The sequence below is a fragment of the Chlorocebus sabaeus genome, chromosome 5 (genome assembly GCF_047675955.1).
Source record: "Chlorocebus sabaeus isolate Y175 chromosome 5, mChlSab1.0.hap1, whole genome shotgun sequence".
Taxonomy (NCBI): domain Eukaryota; kingdom Metazoa; phylum Chordata; class Mammalia; order Primates; family Cercopithecidae; genus Chlorocebus; species Chlorocebus sabaeus.
In genome coordinates this window covers 70,165,981-70,187,986 of record NC_132908.1, presented here as the reverse complement: position 1 = coordinate 70,187,986, position 22,006 = coordinate 70,165,981, and the positions used below count along the sequence as shown (strand labels likewise).

The window sequence follows — 22,006 nt, the reverse complement described above, 5'->3', positions numbered from 1 at the left end:
TTTTTATTTTCTTGTTGGGCCCTTGGGCAGAGCAAGGAACTGCCTCTAAGCCAAGGTCTGGCCTTATCTGGCTGCAGAGAGGAGTGATAGGGAGGGAGGGGAGGCCTGCCTGGCCCTGGCCCCCTTGAGCCACACACAGGCCACGGTGGAGTTTGGCTAAAGCCTGGCTTTGGCCTTGCTGAATACAGCCTGGTATAAGGAAAGGATTTTCTACCATTTGTTGGAAGTAAAAGGAATCTGGGTCAATCTGTGGTTGTCTAAGGACCCCAGAGCTCCTGTAGGAGGACCTGTAGGAGGCCCTATAGGATTCTGGGGCTGTTTCGCGTAGCAGCATTTGGTACAAAGGAAGGCACCCTTAGAGAACCTAAAAACAGCCACCAATTTGGGAGTGCTTGGCATGTCTCAGGGACATATGCATGTTATAGACACACTTCATTTAATCCTCACAGCAACGCTTTTAGACTACCATTTTACAGGTGAGTCAACCGTGGCACAAGGTCATATGACTAGGAGCACAGCGCTTGGATTCTAACTAGCCACGTCTGACTCTGCAGCCCAGGACCCCAACTACCACTAACACACCACATCTTAGAAAAGTTCCACTTTTGGACCAGGAACAGTGGCTCACACTTGTAATCCCAGCACTTTGGGAGACTAAGGTAGGAGGATCACGTGAGCCTAGGAATTTGAGACTAGCCTGGGAAACATAGCAAGACCCTGTCTCTACAAAACACAAACAAACAAACAAACAAAAACCCAGAAATTAGTCAGGTATAATGATGCACACCTGTAGTCCCAGCTACAGTAGTCCTTGGCTTAAGCCCAGGAGTTTAAGGCTGTGGTGAACCAAGACTGTGCCACTGCACTCCAGCCTGGGTGACAGAGTGAGACTTTGTTTAAAAAGAAAAAATCCACTTTTGAAGCAACAGAATTGAGGAATGATGAAGACACAGATGGAAGCATCCAGAAAATGAGGCTCTTCCTCCAGCCTCCTTCCAGGGCTTCCACCCTCCTCTTCCAATCTCCATATTGGCTGGCTGGCACTCATCATACAAAAATCAATGTAAGAATAACATGTTCCTTTGCTGCAGGACTTGGCTCCCCTTAGGCCTTTGTATTCGATTTATTTATAATCTGATTCGGAAACGAAAAGCCAAAGCTGTCCGTGGAGACCACTTGGCCCACATGTTCTAGGTTCTAGCGCGGTCTCAGCTCCCCTGCTCTGAGACTGGGTAGAGATGCCAGCCAAGCCAGAGGTTGCTCGGCTCCCTGAGGGTTGGCTCTCTACTCTGGCCTCTTAAAGGTAAAAGCTGGTTCAAGTGCACTGTTTCCTTGCGCTTCTCTTTCACACAGGTGCCATGAAGCATTGTGTTCTTATCAAGCCGATCAGTTAGACCGAAGAGATGGACCTAATAAAAGGGTGGCTCCTGCAGCCACGGCTCTGTGGGCATGAATGCCCAGCCCTGGCACTTTATGCCAGCTTTCTCATTACATGCAGATGTGGGAGGGGGAGAGACTGCCATCCACCATGGTTGACCCAGGTTCCTGTCACGGGCAGAAACTCATAGGCTTCAAAGGCAAGGGCTGCCTTTTCCTCTTACCGAGGACTTATTTAGCATGCGTGTCCGTTTTACTTCTTTGTTCTTAGATGTGACATGAGGGCCAACTTGGGGGAAAAATGGGTGCTCAAACAAGAGGGATGCTTTAAATAGATGAGTGAGAATTGCCTACAAAGTCACATGCACACACATGCATGCACATGCACCGCAGATGTGTTGTGTTGTGAAGGAACATGAGAGTGTCTAGGCAACCTCAGACCTGCCTGATAAAAGAAAAAGAAAACCCTCTCTTACACTTCTGTTTCTTTTGCTGAATGTAAGGCTTAGAAGAATCCTAACTGGATAAGAAAGGTTAGTGTTGGTGTATATCTGATAAAAGTGACCTTTAGTCAGAGTGGTTTATGTTTTTCAGACGTCCTACACAGAGACAGTCTGTCTGGAAACCAGGTGGCCTTTTTTTTTTTTTTTTGTCTATTCTAGGTGACATTTTTGCCTGGAACCTTTCTATTTGGTGGGTGCCAGGAAGCTGAAAGAGAGGAATCTCAAGCCAGGTATGAAATGATCTCCTTCTCTCTACAAATACCAAGGTGGGAGCAGCTGATTCTCCAAGAAACACCCTTTGAGGATGTACTCTGTGCTGGGGACTGTACTGGGCTCTGGGGCTCCAGAGGTGACAGGGCAGGTGTGCTTGTTGGCCTCACAGGGATTAAGAGATGCTGGGAAGATGGACACTGAGCCATAAGTAGAGGCGTGATGTGAGTCACCAAGGAGATGGGGGTACCAATGTCCCTGACAGGGGCTCTGGCCTAAGGATGGGTCTTGGAGAAGGTTTTCCTGCAGAAGGATGATGAAGCTGAAGTCTGAAGAAGGGGCAGGGACAGGTAGGTGGGGCTGGGGAGGAGCTTCCAGCAAAGAAGGGGGCAGTTGGACAGGAACAGCACTGGGCAGGACAGAGGCCGGTGTGTTGGGTAAACAGAAAGGTTGGTGCCGGAAGGAGAGAGCGAAACTGGAGTGGAACGCAGGGACCAGCACATGCTGAGCCTTGTAGAACAGAGTACTCTGTACTTGACTCCAAGAAGCACAGGTAGTTATGAAAGGCTTAACGCCATGGCAGTGTCATGGCTACTGAGGGGAGTAGGAGCTCTGGTGCATGCATGGAAGCAGAAAGCCCAGGTAGGGCTGTGACCATGGTCCCAGCAACAGGCAATGGTGGCTTGAGCCAGGGTAACAGCAGTGGAAATGGGAATGAGGTTTTCAGAAGGCAGAATAGATAGAAGTTGGTGGTAGATTTGATGGGGTGGGTGGGGTTAGAGAGAGGAAGAAATCCTAATGCCTCCCAGGAGAGCAGTGATGTCGTTTACCGGGACAGGGTGCCCTGGAGGAGAGTCGGCGGGTAAGCAGGGAGGGAACAGAGTTTATGTGGAACACATTAGGCATAGATCACCTGGGAGGCATCCAAGGGATGTCCAAGAGGAGATGTCAAGAAGGCAACAGACTTGAAACTCAACAGAGGGGGTTCGGTGAAGATAGGCACCGGGAAGCCTCGGCAAAAGCAGCTGACTGGAGCTGTGGGGGCACATCAATTTCTAGGAAGATGGGAAAGGCTAGGGTGGAGCCCTCCATCCTTCTACTCCAGCGGATTTGTTGCTGGCAGAGAACTGAGAAGCTGTTGAGGGGACAAGAGGAAAAGCAGGTGAATACGGTGTTCTGCAAGCTGAGAAAGGAATGTATTTCAGGAAAGTGGGGTTGGTCGCTGTGCTGAATGCTGCTAAGTGTTATCTTTCTGAAAAAACCTCTGTCACCTTCTTGATTACAAATCTCATCATTACCTCCAAGAAAGAGCGTTAATTCCTTCTGGAATACCAGGCCTCTCACACAGTTCTGCCAATATGCCTCTCCAGACTCATCTCCCATAACTTCTCCCACCCAGTGAGGTCTGCACACCAGCCACACTGACATATCCTCTGCCAGCACCATGGTAGGAGCGTGTCATTTGCTCTCCAGCATCAATTCTCCCTCTGTCAGTTTTTGTTTGATGATCTACCCCATGCCCACCCCTCCAGTCCATTTGGTTCTGAGATCATGATCCATAGCCTTTGGTGTGGGGCATGTGGCCAGGTCAACCATGATGAGTGCATCACCCTCCCCTGACAGTGACTGATGAGGACTGGGGACAGAAATGTGACTCAGTTGGTCTGATCAGAGTGAATCTCCCGGAAGTTGTGGGAGAAAGACCTCATGCTGTTTTCCAGTGGATCAGAGTATAAAAGGACACAGCCCCAGCAGTGCTGGCAGCCATTGGGTGATTAGGAGAGAAAAGCTAATCTGGGAATGAGGTTAACACATGAAACTGAGCAGAGCTGAGAGGCAGAGAACCTGGCTCCAGTGATGATATTGTATGATCCTCGCTTTAAGCCAGGCCAGAAGCCAAAGTGAATCTGGAATTTTGAGTTGTAAAAACCAATGAATTTCCTTTCCTTTAATTTTTGCTTAGGGTCAGGTTTTCAATGACTTGCAACAGAGTGAACACATGAATTCGAACTAATAGGTAACATGCTTTTCCTGTTACTCAGAACGTCTTCCTGCCTCTCCATCTGGAACATTTAACTGCGGCTCCTCAGCGTAGCCTTTTCTGACTTCTCTGGGCACAGGCCTCCCACCCACAGAGCCCAGCATGGCCACAAGTCCACTTTGGTACATGTCTGCTTTCCCCACTGGCCTGAGGACAGGGGTCACATCTTGTTCACTTTTATATTGCCGATTCCTCAATATGTGGCTCACAGTAATCACTTACCAAATGTTTTCTGACTGACTCTCTGATTGAATAAATGAAAGAACAAACAAGTTATAAGCAGAGGCTCAATATCAAGACATAGGAAGATACTGAAGAAAGAGAAAAATGGTTAAATAAATGCTTAAACCAATGAAAAATTAAGTGTATCATCTTCAGCAGTGGCCAAGCACATTTTCAAAATTTCATCCCTTTAATTATGAAAGTAGCCTCTCAAAAATAAAAAAATAAACGAAGCATGTCCTTGCTCCCAGATGGAATAAACTCATTTAGCTATGTTACACCAGAATCACTTCACAAAATCTGGTATTTGAAGTGCATTAGGTTGGGTTGGCTGATTTTCCCATAATTATATTAAATGTTCACCATCTACAGAATTTCATTCCAAACCCAAACAGTCCCTGGCACTTAATGAGCAGACTCCAATGCTCAGGCCCAGGACTGGCTGCCGGCTTCAATGCTTCGCTAGGTCATCATTAGATGTCTACGGAAGACATTCAGCGCGAGCCATCGTTACCGTGGTAACAAGTGCAGGAGAGAAAAGGGTGACTGTCATACATAAGATGAGGATTATGGACAGGAAGCACTGCAAACCCCTAAGGAAACAACACGAGGTTTCCTCAGTTTAGAATGGCCGTTCGATATTCACATGCTAAAAACTGAGTGTCACAGCATCCAAGAAGGAAATATATAAAGCCCATTAGTTCTGGTTGCCAACCAAGAAGAAAATGCAGCAATTTCTGCCTCTCACTATTTTATAATCATGTGTATGTCTATACATATACATAAATGAATTAGAACAGAAACCCATTGAAATATGTAAAACAGGCAACATGGAGCTCAGTGTTGTACATACTCAATGTAGGGTCCTACTCAGTCTGTGCTTTGAGTTTGAAATGCTTTTCAAGAAAATTCAACAGCAACAAAACCAAAAATAAACAAGTGTGACCACATCAAACTAAGAAGCTTCTGCACAGCAAAGGAAAGAACAGAATGAAAATTCAGCCTATGGAAAGGGAGAAAATATTTGCAAACCAGATATCTGATAGGGGGTTAATCTCCAAAATATATAACAACTCCTACAACTCAATAGCAAAAATCCACTAATAACCTAATTTTAAAATGGGCTAAGGACTTAAATAGACATTTCTCCAGAGAAGATCTACAAATGGCAACAGGTATAGAAAAAATGCTCAATATCATTAAATATTGGGGAAATGCAAATAAAAATCCCAGTGAGATATCACCTCACACCTGTTAGGATGGCTGTTACTAAAGAAATGACAGACAAGCGTTGGTGAGGATGTGGAGAAACTGAAACCCTGGCACACTGTTAATGGGAATGCAAAATGGTGCAGCCACTATGAAAAACAGCATGGAAGTTCCTTAAAAAATTAAAAATAAAACTACCACGTGATTCTGCAATCCCACTTCTGGGTATTTATCCAAGAATTGAAATCAGAATCTCAAAGTGACATTAGCACTCTCATGTTCATTGCAGCAATATTCACAATAGCCAAGATGTAGAAACAAGCTAAATGTACATCAACAGGTGGATGGATAAAGAAAATTTGTTATATACATACAAGGGGCTAGAATTTTGTTCAACCTCAAAAATGACATGGATGAACCTTGAGGACATTGTGCTCAATGAAATAAGCCAGTCATAGAAAGATACTACGTGATATGGTTTGGCTGTTTGTCCTCACCCAAATCTCATCTCAAAATGTAATCCCCACATGCTGAGGGAGGCACCTGATGAGAGGCAACTGGATCACGCAGGTGGTTTCCCCCATGCTGTTCTCGTGATAGTCAGTGAGTTCTCATGAGATCTGAGGGTTTAAAAGTGTTTGGCAGGGCTGGGTGCGGTGGCCCACACCTATAATTCCAGCACCTTGGGAGGCTGAGATGGGCAGATTACCTGTGGTCAAGAGTTCAAGACCAGCCTGGCCAACATGGTGAAACTCCATTTCCACTAAAAATACCAAAAAAAAAAAAAAAAAAAAAGAAAAAAAAAAGCCAGGCACCTGTAATCACAGCTACGCGGGAGGCTGAGGCAAGAGAATCGCTTGAACCTGGGAGGCAGAGGTTGCAGTGAGCCTAGATAGCGCCATTGCACTCCAGCCTGGCTGACAAGAGCAAAACTCTGTCTCAAAAAAAAAAAAAAAAAAAGGGTTTGGCGGTTCCCCTCTCACTTGCTGTCTTTTCTGCCATCATGAAAGATATGCCTTGCTTCCCCTTCACCTTCTGCCATGATTGTAAATTTCCTGAGGCCTCCCTAGCTATGTAGAACTGTGAGTCAATTAAAACTTTTTCCTCATAAATTACTCATTCTCAGGCAGATCTTTATAACAGTATGAAAACAGACTAATATACTGCATGATCTCACTTATATGAGGTAGCTAAGATAGTTAATAAAATCAAATAATAGAATGGTGGTTGCAGGGGCTGGGGAGAAAGGAGAATGGGCAACAGGCATACAGTTTCAGTGCAGCAAGATAAGTTCTAGAAATCTGGCTTACTTATAATCAATAATACTGTATTGTACACTTAAAAATTTGTTAAGTTGTATATATATTATCACAATAAAATAATAATTTAAAAAATTCTACAAAGACTTTATTTTTTAGTGATGTATTTCTAATGATCTTATCACTAGATTCAAAATTAAAGTGGGCTTATGGATATTGCTTTGTTAATTCGGTGGTGATTGGGACTTTCAAAGATGTTTTATCTATGTTTCCTGTTAGCAAATCTAGGATGGATTGTGATTTTAAGCTCCTTGTTAATTCAGTCAGTAATTAGTGGTCAAAACGGAAAATATTCATGAGTGGCCAGTACATGGAAAATAGAAAACCCTGTGAAAAGCCTGAAAGAGAAAACAAATGAAAAGCAGAGTTCTGTGAGAGTTCTGCGCTAGGGGTACCTTATCTGATTTTCCTCATCATTCACCAAGAAGAACCAGCGAAACTTCACAACCAACGGGCTGCAGTTGGTGATGGTAACGTAGCGAATGAGCTCTGTATCATTCAGGATGCAGCCAAAATCCAGCTCCATCGTCTCAAAGCTGAGGTTGGGGTAAAGCACTTCTCCGCGCAGGTCCAGGCTGTCTATCTGAGGGTGTTCCAGATACTTAATTGCTAGAATTTCTTCTGCCACCCAGTTGTTCAGATCGTTTCTGTAGGAGGGGTCAAACTTGATCAGCAGGTTTTTTTCTTCATCAATTTCCAGTTTAATAGGCTACAAACAAGATAATGGGGAAATTACTAACTTTTGTACTATGCATTTCCACCCTGGTACATGAAATAGGACAGCCAGGTATTTACACATACACATTACATGTATTTATGCACACACACAGATACACACGTATTTATGCACACACATACACACATATTAGTATGAAAACCATACATATACACATTCATATGTAAACAGCTACTGCATCTAAGTATAGATACGTATATGGATATACATTTTATTAGTTGAAAATGAAAGCAACGAAAATCTGGAATTATTTAAAGGAAGAGATTTTGATGAGTGTCATGTGGGGTTATAAGAACTGAGGAGTTGTAAAGGAAAAGTCTACAATGAATAACTATTATAAAATATTCTTAACTAAAAATAAATCTGTTGTGAAATGCCCTTAGGCAAGTGGGAAAAATTCTTTGCTTAAGAAATTTTTAAAAGGGTTTTCTAAAGCACTGGGGGGTGGGGGTGGGAGGGCTCTGTAGAGAGTGACCCAGAAAGGGACAGATTAGGTAATTTAATTTCTTTTCCAATGTCAGCAATCCTAACTTTTAAGCACAGTGTCATCCACTTTCTGCTGTTTTGTATTCAACTTGAAATGACAGTCCAGAGCTGTACAGCATTTGTTCAGTACATTTTATTTGTTCTTTTCTGTCTTTGACTCCAATCCCTACGTGTTCCTTGATGCCAGTGTCTGCAGTAACACCTTCCCGTAGAAAGGCTGGCTATGAGTTGGCTTTTTTAGGCATTGCTCAATTCCCACATTTAATGGGCATGAAAGCCACCTCGTGGTTTTGCAGCAAGTGTCCTGAGGCAGTCGGAAAGAATGAACACAGGAATGAATCTATTTTCTGTGTGCCTCATCTTTCCACTGGGCTTAAAAGATTCTGGTATTTAACTGTACATTTAATGACATGATTAGATGGTTTTGGATGATAAAGCCACTCACTTCATTCAACAATCAGAGAGAGAGTAATGACTCTTCAGCATTGGCCTAATCCCAGCTGAAAGCCAGGCCAGCCACCTGGCCTTTGATCTTACCACTGGCACAAGGGGCTGGGCATAAGTTAGGACCCACCCTTGTAATCATGGCATCTGCAGCACTCGGTATCGCCACGCTTCATGTTTACATGTTTTGAAGATTGACTTAATTTTTTTTTCAGGGAAATGACATTATTTCTTTGTAGAAATGATACAAAAATTTACATTATATATAAAAGCACAAAGAAGAAATGAGAAATTAATCCCAAATTTCACAATACATTATTTCTCAGAGTTATCATTTGGTAGATGTTAGTCCAGACGTGAGAGAGGAATAATAGGATTTTACAAAAATGGAATTAGACTACATTATTTTTTAAAAAACATCATGTTTGAATTTTTTCTCAAAAAAAAACTTGAAGAAATGTTTCATATACAAGGGATATTAATTCCTAAGATTAAAGGCTCTGGAGCCAGAGCAGTTAGGTCCAAATCCTGGTTCTGCCACTTACTAGCTGTGAGACCTTGGGCAAAATACCGGGCCTAGTTTCTCCATCTGTAAAACAAGGGTAACAATAGTACCTGTCTCTTCTTATGAGGATATAATTAGTTAATGTATATGTGAGGTGTTTTAGGGCAGTGCCTGCACATAGTGCAAGGTATTTAAATGGTAGCTATTACTATTATCCCCTTACAATAACAGAAAGAGATGGCTAAATGTTAAGCAGTTTCAACTTTAGACAACCTCTTATTGACACCTGGCTGTAAAAGGGAATGAAATCGGCCGGGCATGGTGGCTCACACCTCTAATCCCAGCACTTTGGGAGGCCAAGGTGGGTGAATCATGAGGTCAGGAGTTCAAAACCAGCCTGGCCAAGATGGTGAAACCCCATCTCTACTAAAAATACAAAGATGAGCCGGACGTGGTGGCAGGCACCTGTAACCCTACTTACTCAGGAGGCTGAGGCAGAGAATTGCTTGAACTCGGGAAGTGGAGGTTGCAGTGAACTGAGATTGTGCCACTGCACTCCAGCCTGGGTGAGAGAGCGAGACTCTGTCTCAAAAAGTAAAAGGAATGAAATCAGTACACCCATGCTTCCCTCACCTCCCAGTTTTTACTGGCTATAGTGAATTTTAAAAGCTGAGGTTTAAAACATTCTGCTCTGAAATTCTGTCAAAGTTGTGTAGTCTCAGTTCCACAGTTAACTGGATTGAGTCCTCCTATCCATCTTTTCCTCAGTTTTTTTCATTCCTGAGTACCTTATTTTGATTCTTTTAGATGACCGCATGTCATTGGCAAATTAGTTTTCCAACAGGGGTGCATGAGTGTGGAATTCAAAGATGCAAGGGAATGCTGAATACAGCACTCATGCACCCCTGTTGGAAAAACTAATTTGCCGAAGACATGCGATCATCTAGAAGAATCAAATAAAATGCTCAGGAATGAAAACACTTCCTTGCATCTTGAGCATCCCTGTCTGTTATCTTTACACTCAAAGTGTCTGTTACCTTTACACTCAAATAGTATCAAAGGATACTTTAGCTAGTTATAAACTTCTTGAGTCAAAAAACTCTGTAGTCATTGCTCTGTTGCCATGTGGCATTAAAGTGTAAGGCTGAGGTTAGTCCAAAATCTTCCCTTGATTAGTCCCTTATGCTTAGATGCCATAGAATTCCTTGGTTGTCAATAAGTCCTGTAACTTCACTAAAATATGTCTCATTCTTGAATATTCCATATCATTTTGTCCTAGGACAAGGTGGGGCCTTGTTTCTAAAAATATTTATATCATTTTGTCCCTGGACAAGGTGAAGCCTTATTTCTAAAAATCTTTAAAAAATATTTCATTGATATTTTGGATAGACAGAACAATGAAAAGCAAGTTGATTTTGTGCCCATCTCTCCATCTCTTACCTAAGCCAATAGTTTCCCTCCCCTGAGGAAACCAAGGTTAAAAGTATCTTGTTTACCCTTGCAGAGATATTCTATGAACATAATATCATATTTATATATATTCTTTTACTTTTTTGCACATGATAGCATATCACGTACACTGTTCTATAGTTCAGTTTTCTCACTGGAAGATCACTCAATATCAGTGCATATGAAGCTGCTTGGTTCTTTTTAATAGCAGCATTTCATTCCATCATATTATTCTGCCACCGTTTATTTAACCAATGTGCTACTGATGGATATTAGTTCCCAATCTTTTGCTGTTATAATCAACATTGCAGTTTTATCCTTGTATATAAGTCATACTGTGTACTGTGTTTATGTCTGCAGAATAAATTCCCAGGAATGGAGTTTCCAGGCCAAATGGTATGAGCATTTAAATTCTTGATAGCTACCACCATATTGCCTTCCAATGTGTGACATACACTGTCCGGCACGGCAAGAGACTGTTTCCACAAGCCCTTCCAAAACACAGCACTAGCCGATTTTTGCTCTTTGCCAGTCTGATAGGTTAAAAAACGTATTTCATGGTCATTTTAGTTTGTATTTTCATTCATATGAATAAAGTTGAGCATATTTTCACGTTTAAAAGCTATTTTATTTTCCCTTTTGTCAACCCCTGCTCTTTTCTTTTGCCTGTTTTTCTGTTTGGTTGTTAGTATTTTTCTTGTTGGTTTGAAGAAGCTCTTTATTTTTTAAATTATGTGTGTGGTTTTATTAAAATTATATGTGCAAATGAAATAAAGTGAAACTGTACTATAAGAGTTATTATAAAAAACGGTAGTTCCTGACCCACTGTGTCATTCCACCAACTCAGAGGCCACCGTTTCTCAATTCTCGTAGTAGGGTTTGTCTTGGAAATAATTTCCTTAGGCAGAGAGGTGGCCATCAAGCTGGGGACACACCCAGATATCCGAATGTGGAGTGAGGAGGGCTTATTCTGGGGTGTCAATACTGGCAACATTAGAAGCGCTAGATTTCCCCAGACATTTTAACCAATTTCTTTGGAGAACAGCACTATTTTTTTTTTTTTTCTTAAGATAAAAGCCAGCTGTCCATGCTTCCTGAATGGGGCCTGGTGCACATAGAATCCCTATAATTGTTGCCCTCTTCTCATAATTGTTGCCTGTGATCCCAGAGCTACTCCAGACCACTGGGCAAAACAACTCCTTCATCTTTCATGACCTCATTTGAGTATTTTCTGGGACGCAGATTTTTTGTGTCTTCTTTTCAACCCACTCCCAACCTCATTCTATCTTCCAGAAGTTGGCTTCAATCTCTCATTATTTGGTGATGCCCATCCTCCTCCCCCTTTATATTATTGCTCTGGCTTCCTTCTCTTTTGAAAATTTCTATGTTTATCCTATTAAGATCTCAGAAGGGGCTGGGCACAGTGGCTCACACCTGTAATCCCTGCACTTTGGGAGGCCGAGGTGGGAGGATTACTTGAGCCCAGGAGTTCAACAAGACCAGCCTGGGCAACATAACAAGACTTCCTCTCTACAAATTAAAAAAGTAGCTGGGCACAGTGGTGGGCACCTGTGGTCTCAGCTACTCAGGAGGCTGAGGTGGGAGGATCGCTTGAGCTAGGAAGTTGAAGCTGCAGCGAGCTGACATTGTGCCACTGTACTCCAGCCTAGGCAACAGAGTGAGACCCCATCTCAAAAAAAAAAAAAAGATCTCAGGAGAGATACAAGTGGGTCTTGTCTACCACCCAGACTGAGAAAGGTGCGCACGTCTGAATCTTCCTTTTCCCACCCATTTGTTTTCCTGTGCTCTGTGAGTTCACTCTGCATCTCCTCTTTCAATACCTGCATCTCCTCCTTGGGCTCTTTCTAAGGACAGGCCATGTTATCTGTAATTTGTGTGAGACTCTAGGGAACACATATTTGTGCTTCTGGTCTTCTTCCTTGGGTGCATCTCCTTGCAGTTTGTTTTCATCTGCCTCTTGCTTATAATCATTTCCCCTTTTTCTTTCTCCATTCAAAGATCTTAGCTGGTTTGGTCCCAGCTCCTGCTTGAATGAGACCTATTCATTCAAAACATCTGTGGTGGAGGGGCGGGGCACAGCCCACAGCCTCCAGTTGGGTACTGTTGGGACACCCTGTCACCAAGTATGCTGTCCCTGCTCTCCCCAAAGATCCATCTCCCTGAGTGTGGCTCATGGTAAATCTCCTTAAGTCTCAGGCTCCCTCTTCTGAGATCTCATGATTGCTGCCTGCCCCCACCCCTTCATACCCCATCTTCATTAGCTGTTTCCCTAGAGAGGGAGGCTGAGCAAAATGGCATGTGGGGACTGGTTTCTCCTTCAATCCTCTTCTCCTACAGTGTCACTGGCCCATGGACCTGCCTTTCCCATTGGTGTCCTCACACCCGGCAAAGGATCACAGGGACAATCTTGAAGGGTTGTTTAGAGAACACTGAATCCCACTGCAGACTGGTGGCCGGCGTGAGCCCTCAGCCTCCTCCCTCAGCCCTACTCAGACTTCTCAGTATCTGGAGGTGGGCTCACTGGTCTGGGGACTGGACTTGGCTATTTTCTCATTTCCTTCAGCATGGAGGTTTGGTTGGACTTGAGGGAGAAGAATGAAAAGATCTTTACTATCATCAGTAGGAAGTTCCTGCTTTCTGCGGATTGGCTTCATTGGAATGGGCAGGAGCGAAGGGTGATTACAATGAGCTGAAGCTCTCACCATGAATGGCAGTGTTTCTACAGATTGATATTGGAATGGATTTACCACTCATTTTAAATTTTCTGTAGTCTTCCCTGTTTGCTTCCCGGATCCTTTACATCTTTCTGAGCTGAAGTTGGGTGGCGTATCATTACTCTTCTCTTCCTTTATCACACCCTGCCCCACCTCCCCCCACCCGGCTTGCCAGAACAGCCCCCTATTAAGGTACCTCAGAAGTTGCCGGCAACAGGGATTTATCAGTCTCACATATAAAGAACGGTCCAGATGTTGACAGCAACAAGTTCACCGGCAGGGTGGAAACATTTTTTATGGCCAAGGGCTGGAAATCAGGTTTCAGGATACTGTTAGGTTTCTGCAAAAACAGAAAAAGATGAAACAAATCAACTTACGGTAAATACAGTAAGCTTTTAGCAACAAGTCTCAGGTTCATTATTTAGAACAAATTTATTGATTTCTTTTTCTTTCGCTGTGTGTGTGTATATATATATATGCATATATATGTAGATGTATACATACATTTTTCTCCCTTGTAGAACTTTAGATTAATCATGTGGAGGCCGGGCACAGTGGCTTACGCCTATAATCCCAGTACTTTGGGAGGCCAAGGCCGGTGGATTACTTGAAGTCAGGAGTTCGAGACCAGCCTGGCCAACGTGGTGAAACCCTATCTCTACTAAAAATACAAAAATGAGCCAGTCATGGTGGCGGGCATCTGTAATCCCAGCTACTCAGAGACTGAGGCACGAGGATCACTTCAACCCAGGAGGTGGAGGTTGCACTGAGCTGAGATCACACCACTGCACTCCAGCCTGGGCAATAGAGTGGGACTCAGTCTCAGGGAAAAAAAAAAAGATAAATCATGTGGAATGATGTACAGTGAACTACTGAAAAGTGGACCTACACAACCCAGATAACACAGATTAGATTTTTTTACCCCCTTGGTGCCTAATTGAGAAAAGCTACAGAAGCCAGGCTTCTGGATAGAACTATTATTATAGGGGCTTCCACTGTGTCATAAGACAAAGTCTAAAACGTTAGTTATATCTTATGCATAAATATAGCTATCATTACAATGAATAAAACATGTTTCCCTTGTATAATATTTTTCCAGGCTTAAAACACCCGATTTGCAAATATCTTGTTACATTGACAAATGCTCAGACCTATTTCCTGTAAACTTTTCCTGATAATACCAGGATAGTTGATTTAGAAGCATCTTTTTACACTGTTAGATATGTTAGATTAAATTTTTCTTTTTTTTTTTTTTGAGACAGAGTCTTGCTCTGTCACCCAGGCTGGAGTGCAGTGGTGTGATCTCAGCTCACTGCAACCTCTGCCTTGTAAGTTCAAGCGAGTCTCCTGCCTCAGCCTCCCGAGTAGCTGGGATTATAGGCATGTGCCACCATGCCCAGCTAATTTTTGTATTTTTTGTAGAGATGGTGTTTCACTATGTTGGCCAGGATGGTCTTGATCTCTTGACCTCATGATCCACCCGCCTCAGCTTCCCAAAGTGCTGGGATTACAGGTGTGAGCCACCATGCCCAGCCCAGATTTAATTTTTCAACTCAAGAAGGCATCGAAAATGCATCTCGAGTTGAGAGTTTCTGGCCAGACTAGATTTTTCTCATTTTGATGTTGGGGCCCACATTATTTCTTGTATTCCCTAGAAAGGGGGTTCTTTAGTATCATCGGGGGTGACCAGGAGCCTCAATCTCTGGCCTGCAAAAAGAAACTCCCTCCAATCATCCCCTGGGTCTTCCGACAACTCTAGCCTGTCTTTCCTAGGCCTTCTTGTTTTCATTTGCCTTTTCTCTTTGTGCCAATGTCAGTTAAACCCTTCTAATTTCCTACTTTGATATGACTCTGTCTTCCAGTTCTATGCCTAGCACAGTCTCTTCCTTCCACTGTGGTTCCTGGGTGAGCTCGGGTGACCAGTGTCCCTTGGCTCGAGCCTCATGCCTTGGTTGTACTCCATGAGTCTCCCTGTGCACTCCCAGGTGACTTTAGGGGTTAGGTCTGGCATTTACCATGAAATACCAGCCTATGTTTCCCTCCCTGTAATATGGGGTAGCATGGAACTGGACTCACCTTGCCTCTGTGGGTTGTATACTACAGTTTAGGGAGGGATGAAGCAGTACTCTGGGCCCTACAAAGGCTGCATGGAGAACTGTCCACCCAGTGACCTTCCCTGAAGGCTGCTGTGTCACTGCAGATGGCTTTGAAGTGCAGATGCCACACTTGGTTGGTTTTGGCAAGAGGCCATTTAGAGGCTACTGATGAGAAGGAGTCAAGCACAGAGAGGCCATTCTATTTTAAAATGACCCCTTCTCTTTGAGTTGTTTGTCTCCCCAGATATCAGCAGACATAATGTGCTGCTGGAACTTCATGAAAAAAGTGGCTGCTAGTTTCAATTGACCTTTTCGATCTCACAGAGATGTGGTTTCATCTCCGTGGCTTACGAATGGTGTGACAATTATAAAGTAGACCAAATCTGAGGAAACAGCTATAGAAAAATTCTTCCCATAGACAGGGTTGGTATAATTATATTCTAATGTACCAAATCAGATGCACTGCCTTGAGCTGAAAACAGGGAGACAGAACAGATAATTGGATGTTATACAATTAAATCTGAATACTGAGACCTAACAAGTCTCTTGCATATGCTGGGTAATGAAGTTGCATTTCTTCATTGTCCCCGATGTGGATTAAATGTGAGCAGGAAATGAAAATGAAAAATACAGTAAGTAGTAGGACAGATTTCAAACTTCTCATCTTTGTGGGGAAAGAGAGAAGGGTGGAAAAAAGTAAGCAGGGAACTGTAGCTCAATTCACTTTTTAATTCAATAAGAAGTTACCGCCATATTCAAAATATGTGCATATTTTAATCTCGTAACAAATTCAAACAATAGACATTTAAATAAAAACATGCTCACCCCCGCCCCCGCAAAAGGCGTAAGTATGTAAAGAGAAGAAAAAGAGCACTACCCACACATTTTAATGAGTGTTTATGGGCTTAGAGAAATCTAATAAGAAACTAGGCTGCATATTTAACATATATTACAACATCTTGCCCAGAATAGCAATTCAATACATATTCACTGAGTTTTCTCCCAATAACAGCATTCAGGGAAAATATAATGCCACCAACTTCAGTGCAGCTGTTGCCAATAAACATCTTTCCTGATTACTTAAAAATGAAGAATTTAAAATGGAGCAATAAAGCTTAATAACTGTAGCAGGAATTCTTGTCGTAGTTTCCTTTTACATGTCTCATGGAGCTTGTTGGCTTCGTGTTTAGCTTGGGTTTCAGTGACAGGAAGCTAAACTAACAACGTCCACCTTCCCCACTCATCTGTTAAGCCATTTTACTTTACATTTTATTTTATTTTATTCTATTCTATTGTATTCTATTCTATTTTATTATTTTATTTTATTTTATTTTATTTTATGTCCTGGGATATATGTGCAGAACGTGCAGGTTTATTATATGGGTATACATGTGCCATGGTGGTTTTCTGCATCTATCAACACGTCATCTAGGTTTTAAGCCCCACATACATTATGCATTTGTCCCAATGCTCTCCCTCCCCTTGCCCCCGACCCCACGACAGGCCCCAGTGTGTGATGTTCCCCTCCCCGCATCCACGTATTCTCACTGTTCAACTCTCACTTATGAGTGAGAACACGCAGTGTTTGGTTTTCTGTTCCAGTCTAAGTTTCCTGAGAATGATAAGCCATGGTCTCTGCTGTGTCTTTTCTGCCTCATATATTGTAGGTGACTGATGCACCTGCTCAAAAGTTACTTGTTGATTTGAATTGAACTTGTACCTCACATCTCTCCTACTGGATCACAGGCTCCTTTTTTCATCTCCTAGCAGAACATCTTTTCCATGGTGATAATCAATAGATACTAATTTGTTTTAATGAACAAAATATGATGGAATCCACTACCAAAATAAATGGTCTTGAACATTCTTCTGCAAACCTTCAGGTAATGAAAGGAAGCCCAGTTGATTCCTCATGACTGGTTAGGCACTGCCACACCCACTGCTTTTATGTGACAGCAAAGATCACACTGTGGGGCCATGACTTACTTAATGCTTGGTCTTCCCAGCAGGCTGTGACATTTATCAGGGAGGACTATTCTCACTGTTGTATCTCTAGCCCCCAACACTGCCTGGCACATGAGAGGCCTTAATAAACATTCCACTCAGTGGCCAGCATGATGGTTTCAGTGAATCAATTTGACCATGTCACTCCCTTCCTGGAAGCCCTCCAATGGCCATCTGGAACAAAACCCAAAGTTCAGATGATGCCTCCCAGGCAGGGTGCACATCTCCAGATGGACTTTTGCCATCCTTGGCACATTCTCTGTCCAAGGTGGCCTTTCCTAACTTGAGCCCTTTGCGTGAGCTATTCCCTCTGCCTACAATTCTCTCCCCATCCCTTGTCACCAGACTAGCTTCTATTTTTACTTTGAGTCTCAACTTGAGGCACTTGCTCAAGAAATCCATCCATGACCACATGGACGAACAAGATCATGTCTCCCAGTACATGCCCTCCCAGCACCTTGCACCTCTTCCTCATAGCAATGTTTATAAAGGTGACTTCAACAATTACATTTTAATAATTTGTTTAAAGTCAACCGGCTTAGCTTTGGTTATGTCTGTCCGGTTCACTAGATTTCCAGTACCAGCTCAATCCCCAACTCAGAACAGACATTCCTTACATGTCTTGAATGCTAATTAATTCTGGATGGAAGCACGTCTAGGGGCAGGTCAAGCCTATTGTGATATCTCCTCCAGCCCACCTCTTCACCATCCTGATCCCCTGCCCTGAGCAGCAGCCACTACCTTCTCTCCCTTGACTCTGACATTTACTGTCTGCACTTATGTAGAGCCATTTAAGTTAAAGAGTGTGAATCTAATACTTTAAGTTGATTATTCTCCAGCTTAACCTGTATCTCAGTTTCCTCGTGTGCATCACGGGAATGATAACAGAACCTGCTGCATACGGTTGCTGTGAGGGACTACTGGGTAAATGTATGTAACGAACATGGCTCCATGTCTAGTACATACTAATCAATCAGTGGTAGATATTCTTACTGATAATTATAATTATCGATAATTCTATGATAATTCTACTCCAATCCTTCCTCTGCCTCAAGTTTATTTTACCTGGTTAAAGTAAGATGATTGACTAAACTGCATATTCAGTGCACTGGAATACCACTTCCCTTAGGTCTTAGACATCAGGAATGATGGAAATAGAATTTCCACAGCAACTTACATGTCAAAGGATTGTAGGTTTAGATTCAAAATTTTTAGTTGAATGTGTACTGGCCTCTGAAGCTTAAAAAACACAGGCTGAGCAATGGGTGGAAAAGGATGCCCGTTAATTTAGCTTTCGAAATGAAAATGTAAACATGCTGACCCCAGTCGGAGCACCCAGCCCTTGCCAGCGCACCCCACTGACCTTCTCCAGTCTGTAGATGAGCTGCTTGGTGGAGAGCTGGATGAGAGGCGCAACGAACTCACAGGTGATGTTCACAGCCATCAACAAGCTCTTCCCTTTCTGTGCCCCGATGATGGCGTGGCACACCAGCTTCTCTTTAACTATCTGCCAATGAGATAAGCCAGCATTTGGGGAACAACTATAACTTAATACTTACTCAGAATACTTATTTACCCACTGAGGGAAAATGGATTTCCCACTACCTGCCTGGGGACACAAGGAAGAGCACTTTTCTGAATAGCACGCTTCAGGGGCTGCTCTTTGTCACATGATTATGTTTTTGTTAGTTAAACATGGCTTTGATGGATTCTGTATTTATTTCTGACTGTCCTGAGGCAGTTGATTTACATTCAGTTCTATATACATATGTATAGTTATATTATGATCTTTTATGCATCAGGAGCTGTGTTGGGTGCTGGGAGTACAAAACATTGATGAATGAGACAGATAAAATCTTTCATGGGGCTTATAGTTCAATGGTAGTTATATGATTTCTTATTAAACTATTGAAAACTGTAGTTGGAAAATTTTTGCCTTTTTATTTTTATTTTTTGTTTTTAGATGGAGTTTTGCTCTTGTTGCCCTGGCTGGAGTGCAATGGTGCAATCTCAGCTCACTGCAACCTCTGCCTCCCCGGTTCAAGTGATTCTACTGCCTCAGCCTCCCAGGTAGCTGGGATTAAAGGCATGTGCCACCATGCCCGGCTAGTTTTGTATTTTCAGTAGACACAGGGTTTCTCCATGTTGGTCAGGCTGGTCTCGAACTCCCGACCTCAGGTGACCCACCCAGCTTGGCCTCCCAAAGTGCTAGGATTACAGGTGTGAGCCACTGCGCCCAGCCAAATTTTGGCCTTTTATACTTAAACATTTCAAAATCATGCATTAGGAATTAATATTTCTTTGGACTCAAAAAGCCTAGATTTTTATAAAGCAGAAAGATCAAAAGTGAATTTGTAGCATGAATAGGTTATATTTAAGAGTATAGGGATGTTAGTGCATTCCAGTCTCTTCTCATTTATGTAGCATGATTTAGGAGAACATTCAGGGAAGTTTTTAGTAAAGCTTAAGCTGAGTTTAGTCCCCCAGCAGCTCAGAATTAATGCCTTCAAAAATATGGACAACTCTTGATAACCACATTATAAATACGCTCTTCCAACAGCTGTCAGTGTCTTGAGATAATGGCCTGTGTTGTATTCATCTTTGCATCCTCAGTGCTTAGCACAGTATTTGTTACATGGTATACACACAATAAAAGTTGGCTGATCACCTGAATAACAGAGAGAAGGAACACATTACTGTTTCCACAATGAGAGATAACCCTCTTTTTTTTGGAACTGAGGATGCATTTTACCTGAAAATGTTCTATGAAGAAATAATCTAATGAAATAAAGTGGAATCTGTGACCTTAGAGAAGCTAAGCAAGGGACTAGATTTCCAGCTGTGTCTACTGGGAGACAAATTTCTTTTTCCTTCCTCTTTCATGTGGGGAAAAGTCAGTATTACCTCCAAATTTGGCGACACAAGCAGGATCTTAAGCAAGCATCATTTCTCATCTACAAGGTCTGCATTTTGTGGGGAGGGAGAGACTCTTAAGTGACTTTGAAAGCTTTTCCTTTAGTTTTTTAACGATTTCCACACTGTGAGAGAATAGGGATAAACAGACAGATGATTTGGATCTACTGAAATGTTTTAGGTAGAATGTATGGAGATCATGTAAATGAAAGCAGGGAATCAGAGTTGCTGAAGATAAATGTGGTTCTTTTATTAACGCATAAAAAGAAGATGTTTTGAAATGTGAGTTGTAGTCAGTCTGGAAAGAAAGGAACAGGGATGTCCCAATACCTGAATAGGAGAGGCAGCCCAGAGTGTTGATGTAAACACCCTTTTTGAATGAATATTAAATTAATCCTGCTAACTGTTAATAGGAGAATCTGCTTTGGCTAAAAACTGGATGTTTTTCTACCAGAGACTTGCTGGCTTGTCACTGTGGACCCTGGGCATGAGAACCTCCCTCAAGATTGGGTTCACAGTAGCTATAGAAACAAATCGACGACTGAGCAGAGCTGCACCCCAAAAGCAACAGATGCTACCATGGTAACTCAGGACTGTACACAATCCTTGAGAAACCATATCCTTCCTCAGATAAATATCAAGGGACTTTCCTAAGAAATAGACACAGGCCGGGCGCGGTGGCTCAAGCCTGTAATCCCAGCACTTTGGGAGGCCGAGACGGGTGGATCACGAGGTCAGGAGATCGAGACCATCCTGGCTAACACGGTGAAACCCCATCTCTACTAAAAAATACAAAAAACTAGCTGGAAGACGTGGCAGGCGCCTGTAGTCCCAGCTACTCGGGAGGCTGAGTCAAGAAAATGGTGGGAACCCGAGAGGCGTAGCTTGCAGTGAGCCGAGATCCGGCCACTGCACTCCAGCCTGGGCGACAGAGCGAGACTCTGTCTCAAAAAAAAAAAAAAAAAAAAAAAAAGAAAGAAATAGATACAGTAGAGATTTAATTAGGAAAAAGCAATAGCTTCCAAATGTGCTGTCCCCTTACCCTGGGAGTAGAAGAATAGCCTTCGAGTATCACATCGATTGCCTGGCCTGGGTACAGCTCCATGCTGGCGGGGTGGAGATGAAACACGGGGCTCTGTGGATCCCTGGGCTCCTGAGAGCCACTGGGCTGGGGCCGGATACGAGCATGTCCCTTCTTAACCCGGCCCTTCTTACTCAGCTTGGCCTGGGGTTGGAAGCTATCATTCATCCAGAACAACTGTTGGACCCGACGTCCCTTGTTGATCAACTTAAAGTGGTAATAATGGGTATCCAGGCTGAAAAAGAAGAGGCAGGTGTTAAGAGGATTCCATTTAGGTATGTTCTGTTCAGCTCTACACCCTTGGGATTTACTCTTCTGGAAGGATTTAAAACAGTGAGCCACAATATAAGACTTTTTTTTTTAATGTAGGAAGACTAAGTCACGATGCCACTAGGAACTAACACAGTGATGGGACAAGGTAGTATCTACTCAGGGGGCCAAGAGGTGTGGAATCACAGACCTGGGTTTGGTCCCAGAGTTGGCATCACCACATAAGGGGCTGTGGAAAATCTCCATTCCCCGTCAATCTTCCCCAGTAGGCCCCACACACTGCAGGACACATTCAGTTCATGTGAAAAGCAATTTTATTTAGAGAAATAGCTCTGAGGAGTGAAAGGAAAGCAAAACACCTACTGGAGGAGAAGCAGGTTTCAAGCTGTGCTGAGAAAATTACTAC

General features: G+C 42.9%; 1 protein-coding gene across 3 annotated transcripts in view; it reads right to left on the bottom strand.

Moving 5' to 3' along the window:
* Positions 1-22,006, bottom strand: part of HYDIN (HYDIN axonemal central pair apparatus protein) — a 480,054-nt gene that overhangs the window by 199,093 nt on the left and 258,955 nt on the right. For all 3 annotated transcript variants that reach the window (XM_073015549.1, XM_007993708.3, XM_073015550.1), the window contains exons 22-25: positions 21,292-21,565; positions 18,700-18,843; positions 13,433-13,576; positions 7,277-7,590 (exon numbers count right to left, since the gene is read on the bottom strand). In XM_073015549.1, coding sequence (XP_072871650.1) covers positions 7,277-7,590; positions 13,433-13,576; positions 18,700-18,843; positions 21,292-21,565 — 876 coding nt within the window. The remainder of the gene's footprint in view (positions 1-7,276; positions 7,591-13,432; positions 13,577-18,699; positions 18,844-21,291; positions 21,566-22,006) is intronic.